At 39.0% G+C, this 20,666-nt stretch overlaps 1 protein-coding gene across 1 annotated transcript in view; it reads right to left on the reverse strand.

The window, feature by feature from the left end:
• The window catches only part of JAKMIP1 (janus kinase and microtubule interacting protein 1), a 251,179-nt gene that overhangs the window by 1,628 nt on the left and 228,885 nt on the right, over positions 1–20,666 (reverse strand). The window contains exons 23-24 of the mRNA XM_034770969.1: positions 7,646–7,711; positions 3,083–3,127 (exon numbers count right to left, since the gene is read on the reverse strand). Of these exons, the coding sequence (XP_034626860.1) occupies positions 3,083–3,127; positions 7,646–7,711 (111 nt within the window). The remainder of the gene's footprint in view (positions 1–3,082; positions 3,128–7,645; positions 7,712–20,666) is intronic.

The following is a 20,666-nucleotide window of genomic DNA, read 5'->3' on the forward strand; positions in this document are numbered from 1 at the left end:
GGGGGTCTTAGGAGGGGGCAGTTAGGGGACAAGGCACAGGGAGGCTTAGGTAGCGGGTGGGGTTCTGGAGGGCAGTTAGGAGCAGGGGGTCCCAGGAGGGGGCAGTCAGGGGACAAGGAGCAGGGGGGTGGGGGGCTGGGAGTTCTGGGGGGGCTGTCAGGGGGCAGGAGTGGGGAGAGGGATCGGAGCAGTCAGGGGACAGGGAGCAGAGGGGTTTAGATGGGTTGGGAGTTCTGGGAGGGGCTGTCAGGGGGTGGGGAGTGGTTGGATGGGGCGTGGGAGTCCCAGGGGTCTGTCTGGGGGTGGGGGTATGGATAAGGGTTGGGGCAGTCAGGGGACAAGAGGCAGGGAGGCTTAGATAGGGGGTGGAGTCCTGGGGGGCAGTTAGGGGCAGGGGTCCCAGGAGGGGGCAGTCAGGGGACAAGGAACGGGGGGAGGGTTGGGGGTTCTGGGGGGGGCGGGAAGTGGGAGGGGCAGGGGCAGGGCTAGGGCGGGGCTCCTCCCGTCCTCTTTTTTGCTTGCTAAAATATGGTAACCCTAGGTCACACCCACCACCAGCCAAATTAGCTGTTTCTTTTGATTTTAGCAAAACAGATTAAAATCTCCTCAGAGTGAGAAAACTCAACTCAAATAGTCCTAAGGCAAGTCACATCCCAACAGACTCTCCACTGCTCCAAACAGTTCCTCTCCACAAGACTTTACTGGGGCCATGGCAGAGGATAAGAATAACTTTTGATTCAACCACAGTCATTGTAAGGGACTATACTTTTATCCACATGATCGGTATTCCACGTAGATGCTTTAGCCTCCTTCCTTATTGCTTTATTACTCAAAGGTCACCGGTAATCTGTGGACACCCCCTAGGATTAATTAATTAATGAGGCAAGAAAAAAGCTGGAACAAAACTATATGGTTAATACAGAATATTATCTTTTTCTTAGGTATAACATTGCTCAATGCCAGAAAAGTGGCTGCTGTTCAACTTCAGCTTTGATTTTTCATTGGTCTTTTGTTTCATCAACTCTGCAAGACTATTTTCACTTGCATCAAACCAACAAATAGTATTGGAATATATTGTGCCCATCAGTACCCACCATTATTTTATTGAAGACCAATAAACAGCACAAGGAAAATGTAAAATACCAAATATACATAGCAGTTCAACATATTGAAGGGCCTGCCCCAACTCCCATTAACATCAATGAAGAGACAACCACTGATCTTACTGGGAGTCAGTAAGTCCCAAATAGGGTACAAGCCGAAATTGAAATTGAATTGAAAAAATTGGATTGAAATTTCATATTCTGTGAAAGTCAATATACAAATGTCCCCATGACCTCAATATGCAGAAGAACATTTACAGGTTCAAACTCAGATCTCAACATAAACCAAATATGCTGGTAATATTTCAGGGGTGACCATTATACTATCATCCCCTCCTCTGCATAGTGATGTGAAGGTCTGGGTATCAAGGGCTTGCCCTGGAGAGGTCCTGATTATCTCCATCTCCCACTATAGTCAATTTCCATCAGTGGAGTTCACAAAAGATCCAAAAGCAGTAAAAAACCCTGCCCTCCTCTCATTTGATTGCAAGCAGTGCTGAGCACTCACAGTTTCCATTAACTTTAATGAGATTACAGGGTTCTCAGCACCAATCAGAATAAACAAGAGGGCAGAAGATGTGATTCCTGCATCAGGATCTTTGGAGATCATAAATGGATATGGATAAGGATTCCAGAATGCTACTCATAGATGCATTTTCACCTGTTTGATAATGAAGCCTTGCAACAAATCTAGCAGACTCCTTCAGAATCAATTCAGCTGTTTCCCCTGGCCAAAGGGGAAAAGTAAGCCATCTACACCTACACATGGAGCACATTACATTCCCATTCACACTGTCTCATCTCCGCTGACCAGCATACTGTGGAGGGGTTGGGATAAGAGCCAATACTCAGATTACTGCTGGCTCCATCCCAGCCACCTGCATGGGAAGGGACCTAGCAGCTCTGTGGCAGCTTTCTCCTCTCACATACAAACTGGTAACACACAGACAGAAGTAAAGAGCTGCCTAGCACCCCTTTCCCTTGTGCAGGTGTATAAGGCAGGTCCTATGTAAATTTGCATTAAACCTTTATGCCACATTGTCAGGGCCGACTCTGGCTTTTTGGTCGCCCCAAGCAAAAAAAAAAAAAACGGGGCGGCCAGAACGGCAGAGCGCGGGTGCAGGGGAACTGGCTGGGAGGGGGAGGGAGCGGGCAGGAGAGAGAAAGAAGGGGACGGCCACGGCTACAGCAGGGGCGCTGCTACGCGGCCCCTCCCGCTGCGCTGCCTCCTGCCGCGAGGCCTCCACTCCGGTCAGCGGGGAGGGAAGAAAGAGGACTGCCCTGCAGGCTGCTCTGGTTCTCCGCACCGCCGCCCCCTACAGGGCGGCCGGAGCGGAACAAGAACAAAAAAAAAAAAGCATCCGTGCCGCCCTAGGATTGGGCAGAATGCCGCCTCCAAGAATCTGCCACCCCAAGCACCAGCTTGCTCAGCAGATGCATGGAGCCGGCCCTGCACATGGTGAAATTTCATATCGCTTTGCTGAGATGCTCATAGGTGATTCTTCTCTAAGCAAAAATGTAAATATTTAGGGTATCCATAACGTTATTTTCTGGCTGCAAAAAGTTTGAGGAAAAGGGAGATAAAGAGTGAACAAATGACCTTTTTTAAAATTTGTTGGCCAACAGTTTTAATCCCCAGGGGTTTAGAGTTAGGCACCTACATCATACTTAGGCACTTAAATGACAGTGACCTAGTTTTTAGAAGTGCTAAGCTCCAGCAACCCCCTTGTAGTCAATAGGAGCAGTAGATGCTTAGCATCTTTGAAGGCTGGTCTTTTTTTTAGGCACCCAAGTCAGAATTTAGGAGCCACATTTTAGACATCCTGGTTTGAATGTGTTGGTTGTCGTCGTTTCTCTTCATGTAGGCATTGACGTGGCACTCTTCACTATGGTCTTCAGCACCTTGCAAAGAAGAGTCTCAAAAGGCAGCAAGATCTAACAGTCTGATATTAAGTACATAAAATATAAAGAATACCAACCACATTTCTTGGCTCAGGAGCATCATCAAGGCCACACAATGAATGCTAGTGAGAAAAACAAAAAAAGGAACAAAAACTATAAAATAAGATCAAAAGAAAATGAGAAAAAAGAAAAGAAAAAAGATGTAAGATATGTAATAAGGAACTCGGTGACATTATTTTACAGTCATTAGCCCCAATTGAATTGACTTGAAAAGTATATACAGCATTCTGGGGGTTTTCTTCTGATTTTACACTACAAACAGACGGCAATATGTAAAATTCAATACTTGATGGTAACTTTGCAAACTGTAATACCCAAAGATTATGAACTCTACATTTAAGGAATATGAGCCTGGGCAATGAGACCCAAGCACATGCTTAAAGTTAATTAAGTTCTTAAGTGCTTTCCTGATTCAGGACCTAAATAGTCACAGGTATAAATGAATGGAAGTCAAGGTGTAAAAAAATAATTATGATAACAGGTTGGTGCAAGCTTAAACAGGAAATAACCCTTAGATATTATCTGATGGAATACAAAACAAGTTTTGATATATATTTTTCTCTAGATATATATTTTTTGTGGAGTCTCTTCATTGTTGAGTAGGCAGGCTGGCATTCCACAACATTGTTGTGTATAATCTTAAGGAAGGAGACAGATTGGCTGAAGAACCCAAAGTGCAAAAATGCTAAATTACAAAAACAGAAAGTCAAGTGACAAAGAAACCTACCCCCAAGCACAGACTTCAGGAATAAATTACTACTGTGTCAAAAATGTACCACTTCACTTGACAGCAAATTCATTATGCTCAGTGTCATCTGCATGCACAAATCACACTGCATTCACTGACATGATAAATTTCCAGTATAATAATGAACTAGAATTGATGCCATTCATTGATTCACTGGCTGCTTGACCTTCTCTGGGTGCAGTCAAATGTGGAATTTAATACCTCAGTAGCCCACAGAAGGAAGTCAAAATACAGCTTAGTGTATACACACATGCACAAACATCAAACAGTGTTAGAAATGCTGTACCAATGTTATATCTGCAAGTAGAGACAGAAGCAGTGTCCAGTGACAGAAACTGGAGATCACAGAAATAATTCTGTAGGGAAGAGTGGGCAATCACTGGCCGTAACAATGCCATTTATTGCCAGATAGAGGGAAGTCCCCCAAAGAAGATGGCTCTCAGGGTTGGGAAATTTCGTGCTATAGTAGTACAATATGGGAACATAAATAAATGTAACCCGCTACCAACATTCTGCCAAGTGAATGTGGTTGAGCTTTTTCTCCATAACCTCTTTTGATACTTTCCTTCATTCACTGTCTTGGTGAGTCAGCATTGACAACATCCATCTAAAAAATAGCAATCTCCCTCTTACATCTGCTTATGAACTATAATTATTTTGTGCCCAAGGATTAATAAAATATATTTTTGTCAGAATTCATCTTTTCATATTAAATATTAACATCAAGCTCATTCTAATATTGTGGAATGACCTTGGAGTGGATACTATGGTAAAGCCAACACTGGCAAGTAGTTCCAACATAGTGATAGCTGAAATACCTCGGTGTTACTTCTGTACTTAGGTTAGATGTTAACTATGTTGACTCAGACATCACTGGTTGGTAACTATTGGCAAATACTTTCTTTTCAATAGAGATCAAAACCCTTGTGAAAAGCATTTCCTGCCCACCTAGAGAAGAAAAAGAGAGAAAGAGCACCACTCCAGGGACTGAGAGGAAGGTAATGCCCGATTCTTTCTCTTAAGAAAAGAACCAAGCCAAGGTTGAGTCCTGGTAATTCAAGTAGGAGTCACGGTACCACTACAGATGAATGACTAAATGAAAGTGGCACCTCACTTCTCTAGGTTTTATTGTTCAGTTTAATCTCTGCAAAAGAGCTAAGTGTTTGCTTTTCTAAAGGACTTGTGTATATGGCACAAATGCATTTTTATAGACCTTACACTTATCTGAAAGCCCCTTTTATTATAGGTGGTGCTGGTGTCACTACCTATTAAGGTTGCCCAACACTTACCATTATAAGACCCTGTTTTCTATTGCTTACGATTTTGTGAAATTTGAGTTGAAATTCTCCATGCCAGTTGTCTATCTCAGGGAAAATGGGTGTTTTTTTTTTGGAAAACGTCAGCCAAAATGGTTGTACTTGTCAAAAATAAGGGTAGGGGGAAATACATGGTTTTGACCATGTTATAAAATTTGAGACCTTTTCTTTTGAATACTTTAGCACCCCCATGCTTCAGGGGAGAGACTTGACATTTGGCAAATCAAACCATAGAATTGCAAGTTGGGCATCCAGAAAATTAGGAATAGACACTAAGTGTCCACCTCTGAAAAGTTTGGTTTAAATGACTTGCCCAGCATCACATAGGAACTCTGTGGCAGAGGCAGGGATAGAATCCAATTCTCCAAGGCAGCATTCAACTGCCTTCACCATGAAACCATCCTTTCTCTTCCTTTACATGTCTGCCTCATTCACTACACCCCTTCCATTTTCTAAAACAAATGAGGCAGGAGTCCTCAGGAACAATAGCCTCCTTTACTACACACCCCTGATTCATCCCCAGTGCAGGTCCATTCTGTACGCTGAGTCATGTGGGGAAAATAACTGTGATTATGTAATTAGAGACTGTATTGTAATGAATACCCACAAGAGGGCCTAATTAAAGTTGCAAATGCTATCTTAATTCTGGTGTGTCCTAACTTTTGCTTGTCTTTGCAACTTTAATAATTCTAGTAACATAATTGTATGTGTTTGTGTTATCTAAATAGTGTCATGTCCCATGAGCTGGGAACCTGATCATGTTTCAGCCAATAGGGTGTGTCAGATAAGTGAGGTTTGTCAAAGGGACTCTCAGTAAGCTTCTCCAAGTCCAGCTGGCACAGCAAGGGTCAAGTGATTTAACTGAAGTGGTTTTAGCTAAAATGATTTAGCTGAGAGCCAGTGCTAGAGCACCTCAACACTCCATCTTCCTGCTGAGTCCTCCAGAACTAGTTGTCTACAATCAGGGGAGCTAGGAGGCATTGAAGCCTGCAATCCTGAGACCCCATGTGTCTGGCGACCCCACTGACACAAAGCTTTTGGATGTCATCTGAGACCATATGAACTTCTTCAAAGCATGGCGGCGTTTGAACCTAGTGTATTGATTTGGGACATATCTACTCCTAAGCAAGGAATATACCTTACCTCCAACATTCATCCCATACAATCTGAAGTCTGCTCCTTTCCCATTCTCCATTAACTATCTGCTTCTAAAACAACTTGAGCAATTGTTCATACCCAGGTTACCCTGATGTTAAAATTACTTCAGTGTTGCCAAATGTAAACCTGTTGTCTAGTTTTCTGCTTGTAAATTTGTGCACCTCTTTTATCTGGGCTATCCCCCCCCCCCCCTCCCTTCTACTCTACATCTTTTTTCCGACCTTCTACTTCCTTTCCATATCTGACATACAGCCAAAAACAAGGTGGCAAAATAATAACCGTGTGCAGATACTCACATGCTCTTTTAGTTTATATAGTGCATTGGCTATGGAAAGAATAGGCTGGAAATGAACCACGGAGGGCCAAATTCTGCTATTGATAAAATAAGGGGGAAGACCAGTTTTGTGCTATAGGACTATGAGTAAAGACAACTGGTTGTATTCTCAGCTTTGCCACAGACTTTTTTTGTAAACTTGGGGAAATCAATTAGGGCATGAATCTATAGGACCCTATGACTTCAGTGGAAGTCCAGGGCATATAATAACCTGGCTTCAGAATTAGGACCTCAATCTCTCGAGGCCCAGTTTTCAAATTTGTGAGCCTAAAGTTAGGCACCTGAATATCCACTTTACAATACAGGTTTTTTAGTGTTTAAATATAGATTTGGTTTCCTTATTTTGGGCAAACACACTTGAAAACAGGCCTACACTGTCATAAGATGGGGACAAGACGATTTCCCTACCTAACAAGTGTGGTCTGATTCATTCAAGTTTATGCCTCACTGAGCCCCTCAGACTAAAGGTGCCATGAAGCCAGTGGGGTTGCTCAGGTGTCCGGAGTTTCCCCAGAACATATTTATGGTAACTGACTATTTCTAAAATCTAAATGAAAGGACATTCATATACTAGTCCATGTTAGTCAGATTATTTTTTTTCCAAAACCCAGTTAGTGAAAATATAATCAATGGGTATTCTGAGCTGGGTTTCTCTCAATATGTAATGATGCAAAAGGTTTGTACTCATACCCCAAAGTGCATGACAATTCTTGGTTAATTCGGAAGTTTCTTTGAAATCTGAATAAAAAAAGTTTGTATGTTAATATAGGTAATCCAGATCTAGTGACAACACATGACATTGCACTTCCACTGTGCGCTGGAGCTTCCTGAAAGCAGCTGCAGAAAACTGTACATTGAAAGGAAAGTGGGGTTAAAAAAAAAATGATGGGCAGTTTGCAAACTTAGTGCTTGGATCTTTCATGCAGAGAAATGATACCTCTGGAATTTAAGGACAAATTCTGTGAGATTAGAAGGCAATATTATAGGATAAAACTCAGGTATGACTATTGCTCAGCACATTTACCTTTTCCTCTATTTCTTTGAGTTGCCGCTTTTGAAGTTCTATTTTATCTTCTAGCTCTCGAATCCGCTACAACAAACAGGCAAAATAGAACATAAAATGTTTGCAAAAACTCAGATTTATCCAGGAAAATATAAATAACTTTTAAAAACAATGGATGAAAAGATACTCATTAATGCGTTTAGGAGTCTTATACACACAAAATACTGTGCACAGTTTAGGTCAGATACTCGCCTGGAGTAAATCAGCATTGCTTCACTGAAATCTTTGTCTCATTGACTTCAATGGCGTTACAGTGATTTATAACAGAAGTGGATCTGGCCCATTCTGTTTATTAGCAGAAACGCCCAAGCATTAGAATATGGGCTTTCCCCATCACCATATTGCCAGTTATGTACAGACAAAGGCAAGATTGGTACCAAAATCTTGTAGCTAAGAGCGAAATGACCTTTTCCGGAATTATTGGGGGTTTTTCCCTTACCCAGCTAATTTCTAGTGGATACTATTTTACTTCACTTTAATCCCTTTCTCTCTTTCCTTTACAACATAGCTATTCTTTTGGGGGTACTCATGTGATATCAGTAGAAGATGTGAGCAGATCTGGGCCTACGGTCATTCCTCACAGAGCCTGAGAGGATCATCTTAACAATGCTCTGAGGAACTTGCCTGAGCAGGAAACCTGAGAAAAGTTAATCCTATGTAAGGACCAGTTCCAACTCCTACTGAAGTCAGTGGAAAGGATCAATGGGAGTTAATTGGGCCATAAATAATGGTGCAGTTCTTCCTACTTTTAAGTAGGCTTCAAAGAATTAGATATTTATTGGTAAATGTCAATTTCACAGTACACACACACACAAATGGACAGATAAAAATCAAAATGTATAGATAGGCAAAGTAAGAAAAATGCTTCTTGGGAACTTATTAGAGTTTGATTTAATTTATATTTAGTTTATATTTACATTCTATATTTTGAGAGTCTATGATGACCATTTGTGTTTTTAATGGTTATAAAGCTTTAATTTTCTTAATCTCAGCATCTACTGTCATTAAATAGTTATTGTGTTTCCCCAACTCCCTGATAATTTCCCATAATGGTGAAAATTTAAATAGATGAAAATTTTAAAAGTACTTAGAAATAAATATTGACATGAGTCTTTAAAATTATAAAAAACTAAAAAATGAATTCTGCCAACTCTACCATTAAGAATGATCTTACGCTTTGTTACCAGAAAGGGTTCCTAAAATGACAAGTGTTGGCTCTACATTTCCTACCTTCCTTCAGTCCTTTTTCCCCCTGTATATAAATCACATCCCTTCATTTGCTTTTATGTATTTCTAGGCCTCCTAGAGTGGGTATTATATTATGTTTTTAGTATATTGTGTTTGGCTTAATTACAGGCGCTTTGCTTGTGGGGTCCTATATAAATAACATTAAATTTAATCTGTCATGTTGCCCAATCACCTAGCATTGTTCAATCCTTCTGAAATTGCTCACAATCCTCTCTAGCCTTTATTAGTCTCATATGACATATAATAATTGAACCTTTTCCCACCTCACTATCCACCCTTTCTTCTAGCTCAATGGTAAATATAATAAAGAACACTGGTCCTAGTATGGAATCTTGGAGCAGGTTTGAAAATGTTGTCCTTGGGCTGAGGAAGAGTTGAAAGACAAGCACAGCTTTCTTCGCTCTGACTGATTCATCAGAAAAGGGACTTAAACTGAACTTTATTAACACAAGGATGATTCAAAAACAAGATCAAAGCAACTCAGAACATAGGTTTCAACCAGCAGAGGCCTTTCTAGCTTTCAGCAAGTTGGCCAGGGAGAGCACAAGCCCTTCCTTCTCCTTTTACTTTATAGATCATCCCAGATCACCTATGTGGTAAGCAGAGCGCCTGGGCTCTCCTAATAACCCCTGAGAATTTGGGATTCAGGGAGTAACTTTATATCTTTTCACAGGTAGAGAAACTTCTCCTCAGCCTCTTCTATAGCTAAATTTGGTTTTGCTAACATAGATCTGAAGGCCAGAAAGGATAATTATAATAATTTTGCATAATACAGATCAAAGAACCTCACCCAATAACTTCTGTCTCAAGTTCATAACTTCTGTTTGCCCTAGAGCAGATCTTTTAGAAAGATATCCATCCTTGATTTAAACAGTTTGAATGATGGAGAACCTACCTCATCCCTAGGTACATGCGACAGTCCCAGGGAAGAAACAAGTATAATGATAATACAGAATTGTCTTGAGAATCACAGAAAGATGGAGTTATACATTTCAAATCCAGGTACAGTGCTCCAAAGTTCAGGTGTTTTCACATCTTGGCTCATCTCTATTTAGTCTTACTTTAACATGCCACTTTGCAAACAGATATTTCATGGAGAAGTGGTCAGCTACGGCTTCTACAGATGCACAGTGTTGTAAGTTTCTATATCATTGCTGGTTTTGAATGTTGTGTGATTGAAATATAGTCAACCAAAATTCCTGTTGTATCATGCTGAGCCACAGAGAGACAGACGGATGTTCAGAGTTATTCCCAAAAGAATTAATACAAATATACAAACCAGATTGATATCATGTGAAAGTAGCATGTGTACCTTTTACAACAGTAATAAATGCCTGGAGCAGAGCTGAATTAATTTCACACATCCCAGTTAGATCTGGATTAATAAACACTTAATCTATTTCTCACTTGAGACATATCTAGCTATCAAATGATCATTTTTCTATATATTGCAGGGATTTTGCTGTCACCATAAGCAGCCCATGTAATGAGAAACAGTTAGCAAATCACCTTTGAGATTATGAATACATGATAATGTTTCCCTCCATGTTATTTTAAATTATGTTTTGTTGATTCCCACTTACAACCATATCTCAAGTTTGAGTGACAGACTGTTTAATTCCCTGCACTGCCTGTCTGTGGTCTTTGTGATAGAATTTGACCATGCTGAGATAACTAGAGGGGGGGAAAACTGAAATACCCTTTTGTCTCTCAAGAACTATCACGTGGACTCTTTTTTAATATATCCTTCAAACTTGTCTCCCTATAGATATGTCAGAACTTTAAAAGAACACCTTATTGACCCATTTTTTTCTAATCTTAGAGGAAAACCCCAAGCACTGTAGCAAATGCTTTATATAAAAGAACATTTTTATTAGGACTGATGAGAATTTTTCAAATTTTGACAAAATTTCAATATGGGGAAGAAAATCAGGGCAATTTTTGACTAACTATTTATGAAGCTTTCTCCCTGTTTTTTAACCAGCTATAGTCCTGATCAATTAAATTGTCCTCTTATACATTAAATCATTTTAAAGTTGCATAACAAATAAGTAATATGATGGAGCCAAACATCAACCAGCTCACGTTCTACTGTTCAATGTAATCACCTCCACTTAAAATAGTGAATTTCTCTTTTAGACTTTTTACTTGTGTTGTGTGCCTTTACTTGCACTTGGTATGTTTTCTAAGCATGTTAACGTTAAGAGTGAGTCAGCATAATATATAAAGCATGACAAAATAAAAGATGATGGTTTGAATGTGATAGGAGTTAAGTTAAGGTTCACACAGAATGGACAATTGTCCATGCCGGCTATGTGCCCAAAAGGTATATTGAGAAGTAGCTTGTGCCTCTGTGGGACCGATTGTTTGTATGTGTATTTGATTTTTTAAAATACAAGCAAAAGCCTTAGAGAAGAGAGCGTTTCTTCCCAAGACAATTACTTTGTCCCAGAAAGGGCTCACGAGGACTGTTCAGTTTGTGCACATGGATAGGTATGATTCTCTTTTCTGATTGTGCAAAGGGGAGCTCTTTTGGTGATCTTCTAGTTGGACTGGTCATATGACAACTCTGCCAACCCAGGGTTCCCAATGAGCTGATCCAGAATTTGGTTATTAGCAACAACATATTGCATTTCTATATTGTAACAGTTCACACTATCAAGCTGCTGTAGCTGCAGTTTGTATTATAGAGGCTTTGTAGTCTATTGATTAAAGCAGGGAGCAGCTGTTTAAAATCCTGTCGTGAGTTCTAATTCTACCACTCAACCACTCTGTGACTTTGGGCAAGCTGTTTATCCTCTCTGAGTCTTTGCATTTCCCATTGTAAAGAAAGAATAATAATAATGTCCACTCTGAAAGTGGTATTGTGAAGATTAGTCTATCTACAATTGTACAGCAGTTTCATAGTGTGAACTGTTAGGTGATCTGGTCTGTTCTCTTTCAGTGCAAGGATGTTCTCTGCAGAACACTGAAGATCTACTGTGACAATTATTCTTTTAATATAACTTTGTATAAGGGAGGAATATATCCACAAATCACACTTGCATGCTTTTGGACTATTCAAACAGCATATCAGCTACAGTAGAGCTTCGGTGTTCTGAATTCACTGCAAGTTTCAAAAAGCCTGCAAATGAATTCTAATTGGTTTGTGTTTTCAAAAGTCTGAAATCTGGCATCAAACGATATAGGACTATTCTATTGCTAACTCATGCCTTAGAGCAGAAGATGATGGCCAGCTGAGACAGGAGATGTTTCCTATCATTATATAATATTATAACATTTATAACGGTTGTATTAATAAAGAACCTACTCAAGCCTATGTCCTAGCATAGGCTCTCGGGACACTGAGCAAACAGTTAAAGTTTAATGCATTTTCATTCAAACAGAAGAATGAAATATTAAAGAATCAAACTAGGAAAGCAGGAACATCGACAAAAGATGTGTTGTCTAACAGAACAACAGGAATTGAAAGAAAAATGCGCCTAATAAATTTAAGATTATTAGGTATTTTTGTGACAGGATGGAAGAGTAGATGGACAATCTCATATTAGAGTGGTTTTATAGCTTCCTCCAGCACTGGTCACAGTCAGAGAGATGATTTTGGACTAGCTGGGGTCATATGAATGCACTTTTGTTGGGCACAGAAGGGATTAATGAGTATAAAGCTATGTCATCAAATCCTTTGGTGGCTAAAAGAGCCACACAAAGGAGCTACTCTAGGCAAACAAAGAACCACATTCAACACAAAACAGCATAATGGGTATGTAACCCTTAAAGAGAGGTGAGCAAATATCACTAACAACGACGACGTCAATGCAGATACTTAACATGATTTTCCTGCATTCAGAACAAGATTTAAGGTCTGAGGGGAAAAAAAAAAATCTATCAGCTGGTTTTATTGCTGTAGCAATGGGATCATCATCAAACAGGACTCAGTAACTAATTCACTATTGGTAAGATTGTGACTAGGCCCCTCTAATCATTCTATCCACATGATCATTCCAGTCATACATATATTATCAATTATCACACATTAGCAATTATCTTTGAAAAGTCATGGAAAACGGGAGGACTGGAAAAGGGCACATATAGTAAAAAGGGAAATAAAGACAACCCAGGGAATTACAGACCAGTCAGCTTAACCTCAGTATCTGGACAGAAAATGGAGCAAATAATTAAGCAATCAATTTGCAAACATCTAAAAGATAATAAGGTGATAAGTAACACTCAGCATGAATTTGTCAAGAACAAATAATGTCAAACCAACCTAATAGCTTCTTTGACAGGGCAACAAGTCTTGGTGGGGAGGAGACAAGGTGTAGATGTGGGCTATCTTGACTTTAGTAATGCTTTTAATACTGTCTCACATGACCTTCTCATAAACAAACTAGGGAAATACAACCTCGATGCAGGGGTGCTGGAATAATTTTAATAATGGGGGTGCTGAGAGCCTTTGAACCAAATTGTAAACCCTGTATATAACTGACACCATTTCAAGTCAGGGCATCACCCCCCGCAGCCGTAGTTCCAGCACCTATGCCTAAATGGAGTTGCTATAAGGTGGGTGCAAAACTGATTGGAAAACCATTCCCAGAGAGTAGTTATCAGTAGTTCAAAGTCAAGCTGGAAGGGACTATCAAGTGGGGTCCTGGGGGAATCAGTTCTGGGTCCAGTTCAGTTCAATATCTTCATCAATGATTTTGATAAAGGCATAGAGTACACTTATAAAGTTGATGGACAATACTAAGCTGGGAGGGGTTGCAAGTGCTTTGGAGGATGGGATTAAAATTCAAAATGATCTGGACAAACTGGAGAATTGGTCTCAAGAAAATAGGATGAAATTCAATAAGGACAAATGCAAAGTACTCCACCACTTAGGAAGGAACAATCAGTTGCACACACACAAAATGGGAAATGACTGCCTAGGAAGGAGTACTGCAGAAAGGGATCTGGGGGGTCATAGTGGATCACACGCTAAATACAAGTCAACGGTGTAACACTGTTGCAAAAAAAGCAAACATCATTTTGGGATGTATTAGGAATGTTGTAAGCAAGACACAAGAAGTGATTCTTCTGCTCTAATCCACACTGATTAGGCCTCAACTGGAGTATTGTGTCAAGTTCTGGGTGCCACATTTCAGGAAACATGCACAAATTGGAGAAAGTCCAGAGAAGAGAAACAAAAATGATTAAAGGTCTAGAAAACATAACCTTTGAGGGAAGATTGAAAAAATTGGATTTGCTTAGTCTGGAGAAGAGAAGACTCAGTGGGGACATGATAACAGTTTTCTAGTATATAAATGGTTATTACAAGGAGAAGGGAGAAAAAATATTCTCCTTAACCTTTGAGGATAGGACAAGAAGCAATGGGCTTAAATTTCAGCAAGGGCAGTTTGGGTTGGACATTAGGAAAAACTTCCTGTCAGGGTGGTTAAGCACTGGAATAAATTGCCTAGGGAGGTTGTGGAATCTCCATCATTGGAGATTTTTAAGAGCAGGTTAGACAAACACCTGTTAGGGATTGTCTAGATAATACTTAGTCCTGCCAGGACTGGACTAGATGACCTCTTGAGGTCCCTTCCAGTCCTATGAGTCTATGATTCTATATCCTACGCACTCCCACAGGTCACCTAAGTGGTGCAAAGGGCCTTGCACTGGTGCTCTACATCAGAGGGAACATCACTAGAGTTGACCATTTATCTTGGATTGGGAAAAAGGTCTCCTGCCAGTTCTGAGCAGATGCTGGCTGTAAACTAAACACTACAGAATTAGAATGAAGTTAAATTAAGGTATGTTATGCATGGCACCACATAGTGGCGTAACAGTGTAATATAGTTTAGTATTTTATTACAAAGCATCTGTGCTAAAAATCTATTGCTGTTCTAATCTCAGAATCACCCAGCAGATGTCTCTGCAGGTCAAGCTCTGACCAGAATTGCAAAGTACAGTTAAACAAATCATTAGAAATAAGTATTAAAAATGACAGCTGTAAAGTCAAATGCTTCAAAATTTAAAATATTTATGAGATACCACTGTTACTTATTACTGTACTTCGTTACATCTCAGTTAAGAGCTTTATATAATTCTTATGCAACATTTAGATTACATACACAAGGAAAACTAGGTGGCACTCAGATACTACAGTATGGGCACCATAGAAATGCCATAGATTAGATGAGAGAGACACAAAAAAAGGCATATAGAACTTAAGACAGGCAGATAGGAGTTTTCAACACCATAGACATTTAGAGAAAATTAAAAGGGCCCATTATTGAATGATTGTTAAAGAACCTGTTACATCTACAATGATTTATGACTTTACTTAAATGAACAGAGCATTCAACTGGCAATTTATTATTGATCATTCTCTTCAGATTTTATAAGGATAGAGGTCTTCCTTACAGATAGGTGCAACAATCACAACTGACTAAAGTCTCTAATGGACTGAGACGAAACCCCAGATCTCCACTTTCTCTGAAATCTGGTCAGAATTTGGAACCAACTTTGGGCCAGATCCTATTCACTGCTCTGGCAGTGCAAAAGGCTGTAAAACTACCAGGGCAGTTGGGGAATCTTCCAGCGTGGCAGAATCCTCAGATGGGGTAAAGCCAGCATAGGTGGGTGTATGCCCACTTTTGCCATTTTTCTTATCTCCAGGAAGGGGAGCATGTCTGGCTGGTAATGCCCCTCGAAAGGCAATTACTAACACAGGTAGGTTAGAGCAGCCCTGAGACTGGCTCCAGCAGCTTTGAAGAGAATATAAAAAATGTGTAGCCCAATACTACAAATTGTTGGATAGTTATTACCAAATGATCCTTTGTTAATCCTCCTGTGGCTGCCTGGTGGAAACGGTCACACAAACAGAAATGAAGAACTGACATCTCATTTGCTAGTGGCTGCTAGGCTACTGATAGCCTCTCATTGGAAGAAGAAAAATAGCCCCAAAATAGAGGAATTTTTTGAAAAAATATGAGAGGTTGTAGTTTTTGAAAAACCAATGTACCAATTATGTACCCAGCAAAATACATTGAGCACAAATAGATACACCTCTATCTCGATATAACGCTGTCCTAGGGAGCCAAAAAATTGTACTGCATTATAAGTGAAACTGCGTTATATCGAACTTGGTTTGATCCGCCGGAGTGCGCAGCGCCCCCCCCCCCCCCGCTGGAGCGTTGCTTTACCATGTTATATCCAAATTCATGTTATATCGGGTCGCATTATATCAGGGTAGAGGTGTACTTAGATAATGGCTACCATTTATCCAGCACTCAGATAAAGTACATTCACCTGCAAAAAAAACCCAGCACACCTGTCCAATTTTTTGAACAACAGCATTTGATACCCTGCATGCTGTGATGAATGGGTATAATCAGAAGTTTTGCACAATTTAATAAATTACCAGAAACAACATGATAGCTAGTGTAAAGAAGGTTGCTCTGCAATCTGTTAAACAGAATACTGAGGATTATATTACTGTATAATTTTCTCTAAAAAAGCTCCCTTTTGTGATTATCATCATTTTGTCTGTAATATTTACATGACAAGGATTTATAAACCTGTTAAAACTTCCTAAATAAATAAATAGATTTTTAAAATGCAACATTTAGTTCCAGAAGCAAAGTGCAGTCCTATAGTGGATATACCCTAAACCACAATTAACTGATCAGAGGGCTTTAAATGAAAATGTCACTACCAGATACTGGGATATAATATTTTAAGTACTTCCAGATTCAGGGAGAAAGGCTCAACACTGACTATATTTTAAAATATTGCACAAAAGGCAATGGATTCCAAGCAGATTGTTCAAATATGTGGCCAGATCCAATGGAGCTATATCAATTTACGATTGATATATCAAGCAAACTGCTCTGATTTTCGGCATGGTTTGTAGTCACACTGTTTACAATTCAGCCTCAATTAGACAAATGTCATGGGGACCACTAAATAAGGTCTGAAAATCAAGGTTTCAGATAAACGAGAGAATAACCATGTAATGAATAGATGTCCGGGAATATTACCCTGTTTCCAATAACAAGGAGCTTCTGATAACACAGGTTTAGATAATTGAGTTTGTTTTATGGAACCAAGGACCATAAATAACGATGCTAGTAGTGAAAAGAATAACACTGTGCTCCAGTTGTTTAATATCCTTGCATGGCTTAACTGAAATAAAAAAAAAATCTATCCCATTCAAAAGATAAGTGGATTGCATTCCCAGTACCATGCATGATGAAATAATTGCAGGGTTCATTGCAGAATAGAGATCCATCCATGTTAAAAGTTTGATTCCATGCATATAGGGCCTGTTCCAACAGACACTGGAATCCCTCCATTGACTTCAATGGGCACTGGATTGGATTCAACTGTAATAAATCAACTCTATGATTTGGGAGATTTTGATACAAGAGGGATTTCTGGATATTAAAAAAAATTATATGCAGTTGCAATTTAAATTAGTGTCCATATTGTATAAGGTAGGATCAATTATTTTAATTATATTTTGACCTTATTCACTTTTCTCTTATATATGTATGTGTGTGTGTGTGTGTGTGTGTAGCTTTGTAAACTCCTGTTAAGTACAGACCATGTTTATATTCTACATATGCAGAGTGCCAGAAACAGATGAATTCTGTTATTCTTTCTTCTTGATCCCTTTTTAGACTCTCATGCACATAATAGCTATATTATATACAAATAAATGTTGAGACATGGATTCCAAGGAATTGCTTTGATCTGGATATTTTATCACTGTGTGTTTTATGTTTGTTAGAGTGTGTATTGAGAGAGACAGATATTCTCTCTGATTTGGCAGAGCTGCACATGAGGCAAGAGCCAGGAAGTGAGGATTGGGGCAAAGACACTTCAAGCCAGCCAGACACTCATGCCTCCCTAACCAGCTAGGATGGCTTTACACCACAAAAAGACTGCTCAACATAGTGAAAATCTTTCTAGGGGAAATTAAGACAAAGTTTTGGCTGCTTTGAGGCACCAGGACACTGCAAAACAGCTGGATTGTATTGATGAGTTGTGTGTGTGTGTGTGTGTGTGTGTGTGTGTGTGTGTGTGTGTGTGTACACAAGCATGTAGCAGTATCCAGGGATACATTAAATTGCAACCTGTCGGAGTTCTGGTCTGAATTCCATCCCCGCTACCAAGCTGAAGTACTCCTCCTTTGTGCAGAAAAGGGTGATTTTCAACCTTAATACAACATCATATTAACACTGAAGGTGAATATTGTCTAAATTACCATATTACTCCCATATTTCATAAAGCGTAACCCACACACCTCCTGGGTGTCGTGTTCTGCCCCCTCTGGTGGCACCAAGACCACTTAGAGGAGGTGTGTGGGTTACACAAGCTACAGTTTTATTTATTAACTTGGTTGCTGTGTTTTTTTATGTCAAAGTCAATATCTATATGATCAATGACAGTGGATAGTTTTTGTGTTAAGCAGTATAACAAAGGTGTTTGCCTCTTCAGTTATATGTTTGACCAATTAGTCTGCTTTACTGCATATCCTAACAAACGTTCTATATGATTAAAAACAATGCGGTCAAGAAGATTTGTTGGTCTGGCCAAGAAATGTTCTCTTAGCAATGCTACTGGAGTTGTGAAAACACAAGAAGAATGTACTAAGTAGGAGTTCAGAAATCACCTTACTAGTTCCCGTGACTCATTCTTATTGGATTTACATTCATCAGCAAATCCAAGAAAACAATTTGGTAATTTTAGCACAAAGCAGACAAAGAAGGATTTGCTAAGCTGATTAGACACTGGGCTGTGAAATGTTTGAAAGATTCAGTTTGATATACATTTACAGGATATGCACTATGGATGGGCTATCTCAGATACAAACATTATTTTGCAACCAACCTACGCTCTAGAATGTATCTAATTCTGAAGCAGAGATTAGCCAGGGAAATGTTTTACCACGTATAACGAACGGTAAGAGGCAAGACTGTCTTGTTTTCACACTTTTTGGCAGCTTCTCAACAATATTAATAAACAGATGTATCTGATCTTTAATAATGTTAATGCAACAAAATAATTTTCAGTAGAAATGTGGGGACTTGTATGTTATGTATAGATTAACACAGAGGTTACTATAGACTGACTTGTCTCTGGCAATTACTCAGATCACTAAGTTGATGGGTAACATTCATTATGGCAATAAATACCATATTTTCTGACTACATTTATTAATGCGTCTTTTTACCTCTTTATTAACCTATTGTATTATTAAAGCTCTAGTAACCACATATTCTATTTACTAACCTGCAAATTAAAACAAACCTTTAACTTGATATTTTGGCTGATTAAATAAAAATATTATATGAATGTTAAAGAACATGTACTGGACAAAATAGCTCCCATGTAAAAATCTTCACTGTATTTCAGTATTTCATACTACACATCATAAAGGCTTAAAACATTTCTCAGCGCACTTTCCTTGTGCCTCACTCATAAAAATAGATGCATTTACTCAGACTGTTAGGGCCTGATTCTGCTAAATTAACTTCACTGTTAGATGAGGCTGCACAGCACCTCTCACAATGGGCTCTGCCTGTTGCAGAACCGAGCACTCAACTATCAACTTATTCAGATCGAGCTCTCACTTGTACTTGGGGAAATGAGAAAGGCAATGACAACAGCATTCCCTGATGGTAGGCATGGGGTCATCTCATTTCTCTTCAAGATCCAAAATTTGGGATAATTTCAACTATCAAGACATGTCAACAATACACCATTTGGGATGTACTGTAGCATCCTAAACCTCAGCACAGTCCTTCATTTACATAGCAGGTAACTTAATTCCATTTCCTCCTCTGCACCTCAACCTGAGAGGATAATGCTTTTAATTTTACTAATATAGGAATACTTTTCCTGCTAATCTTTATTATGCATTTGCAGTTCCTATTTGTCTTCCTAAATAGAATGAATCGTCCAGCAGCTCCAGTGACGCATTTCATTGTACACAAATTAATATGTATTAAACCACATTTGTCTTGGTAGTAAATTAGTGAAGTTTATTAATACAACACATCTTAACAGGATTGTTTCCCACATGCTGATCCTGGATTACTTACTGAAATTGAATGTACAGCTCTTGATATTTACTAGACCATTAGGTTTTTATTAGCATTGGTGCTCTTAATTTATGCTTTAAGAAAATTACATCAAAAAATGAATATTAACACAGGACTATCAACCATCCTATTGTTTCTCATCATGGGTGCGGTTAATTTGAGGGCTTTTCCATTATTGTATCACCATAATAAGCTTGAAGTTGTCAATAGTCCTATGTTAATATTAATTTTTATTTTCTTAAAGCATGAATTCAGAGCATCAGTACTAATATAAAGCAAGCATGTGAAATATCAAATGAACGTCTATGCTGTTTAATAATTTTAAGAGGTTAAACTTTTTTTTTCTAAACCCCAAAGTTGAGTTGAGCCTCTTAAAATGATTAAACTCATTTTTTGGCATAACAATAACCACATTTGAAACAAAAGATCTCAATATTTAATTTAGAAAGACACATTCAGGAAATTGGATAATAGTTTTTCATCAAAACAATTTTTGTCTTTCTTGACTGATATGCATCGGTACAAATTTTTAAAAAATAAGTAACCTTTCATCACCGTAACTGTAAAATAATTTTTTTAAAACCCCTGATTTTTAAAACTGCTGAGCACCTGCCACTTCCATTGACTTTTTTTGGAGAGTTGAG

This window comes from Trachemys scripta, chromosome 5, assembly GCF_013100865.1.
Source record: "Trachemys scripta elegans isolate TJP31775 chromosome 5, CAS_Tse_1.0, whole genome shotgun sequence".
NCBI lineage: Eukaryota > Metazoa > Chordata > Testudines > Emydidae > Trachemys > Trachemys scripta.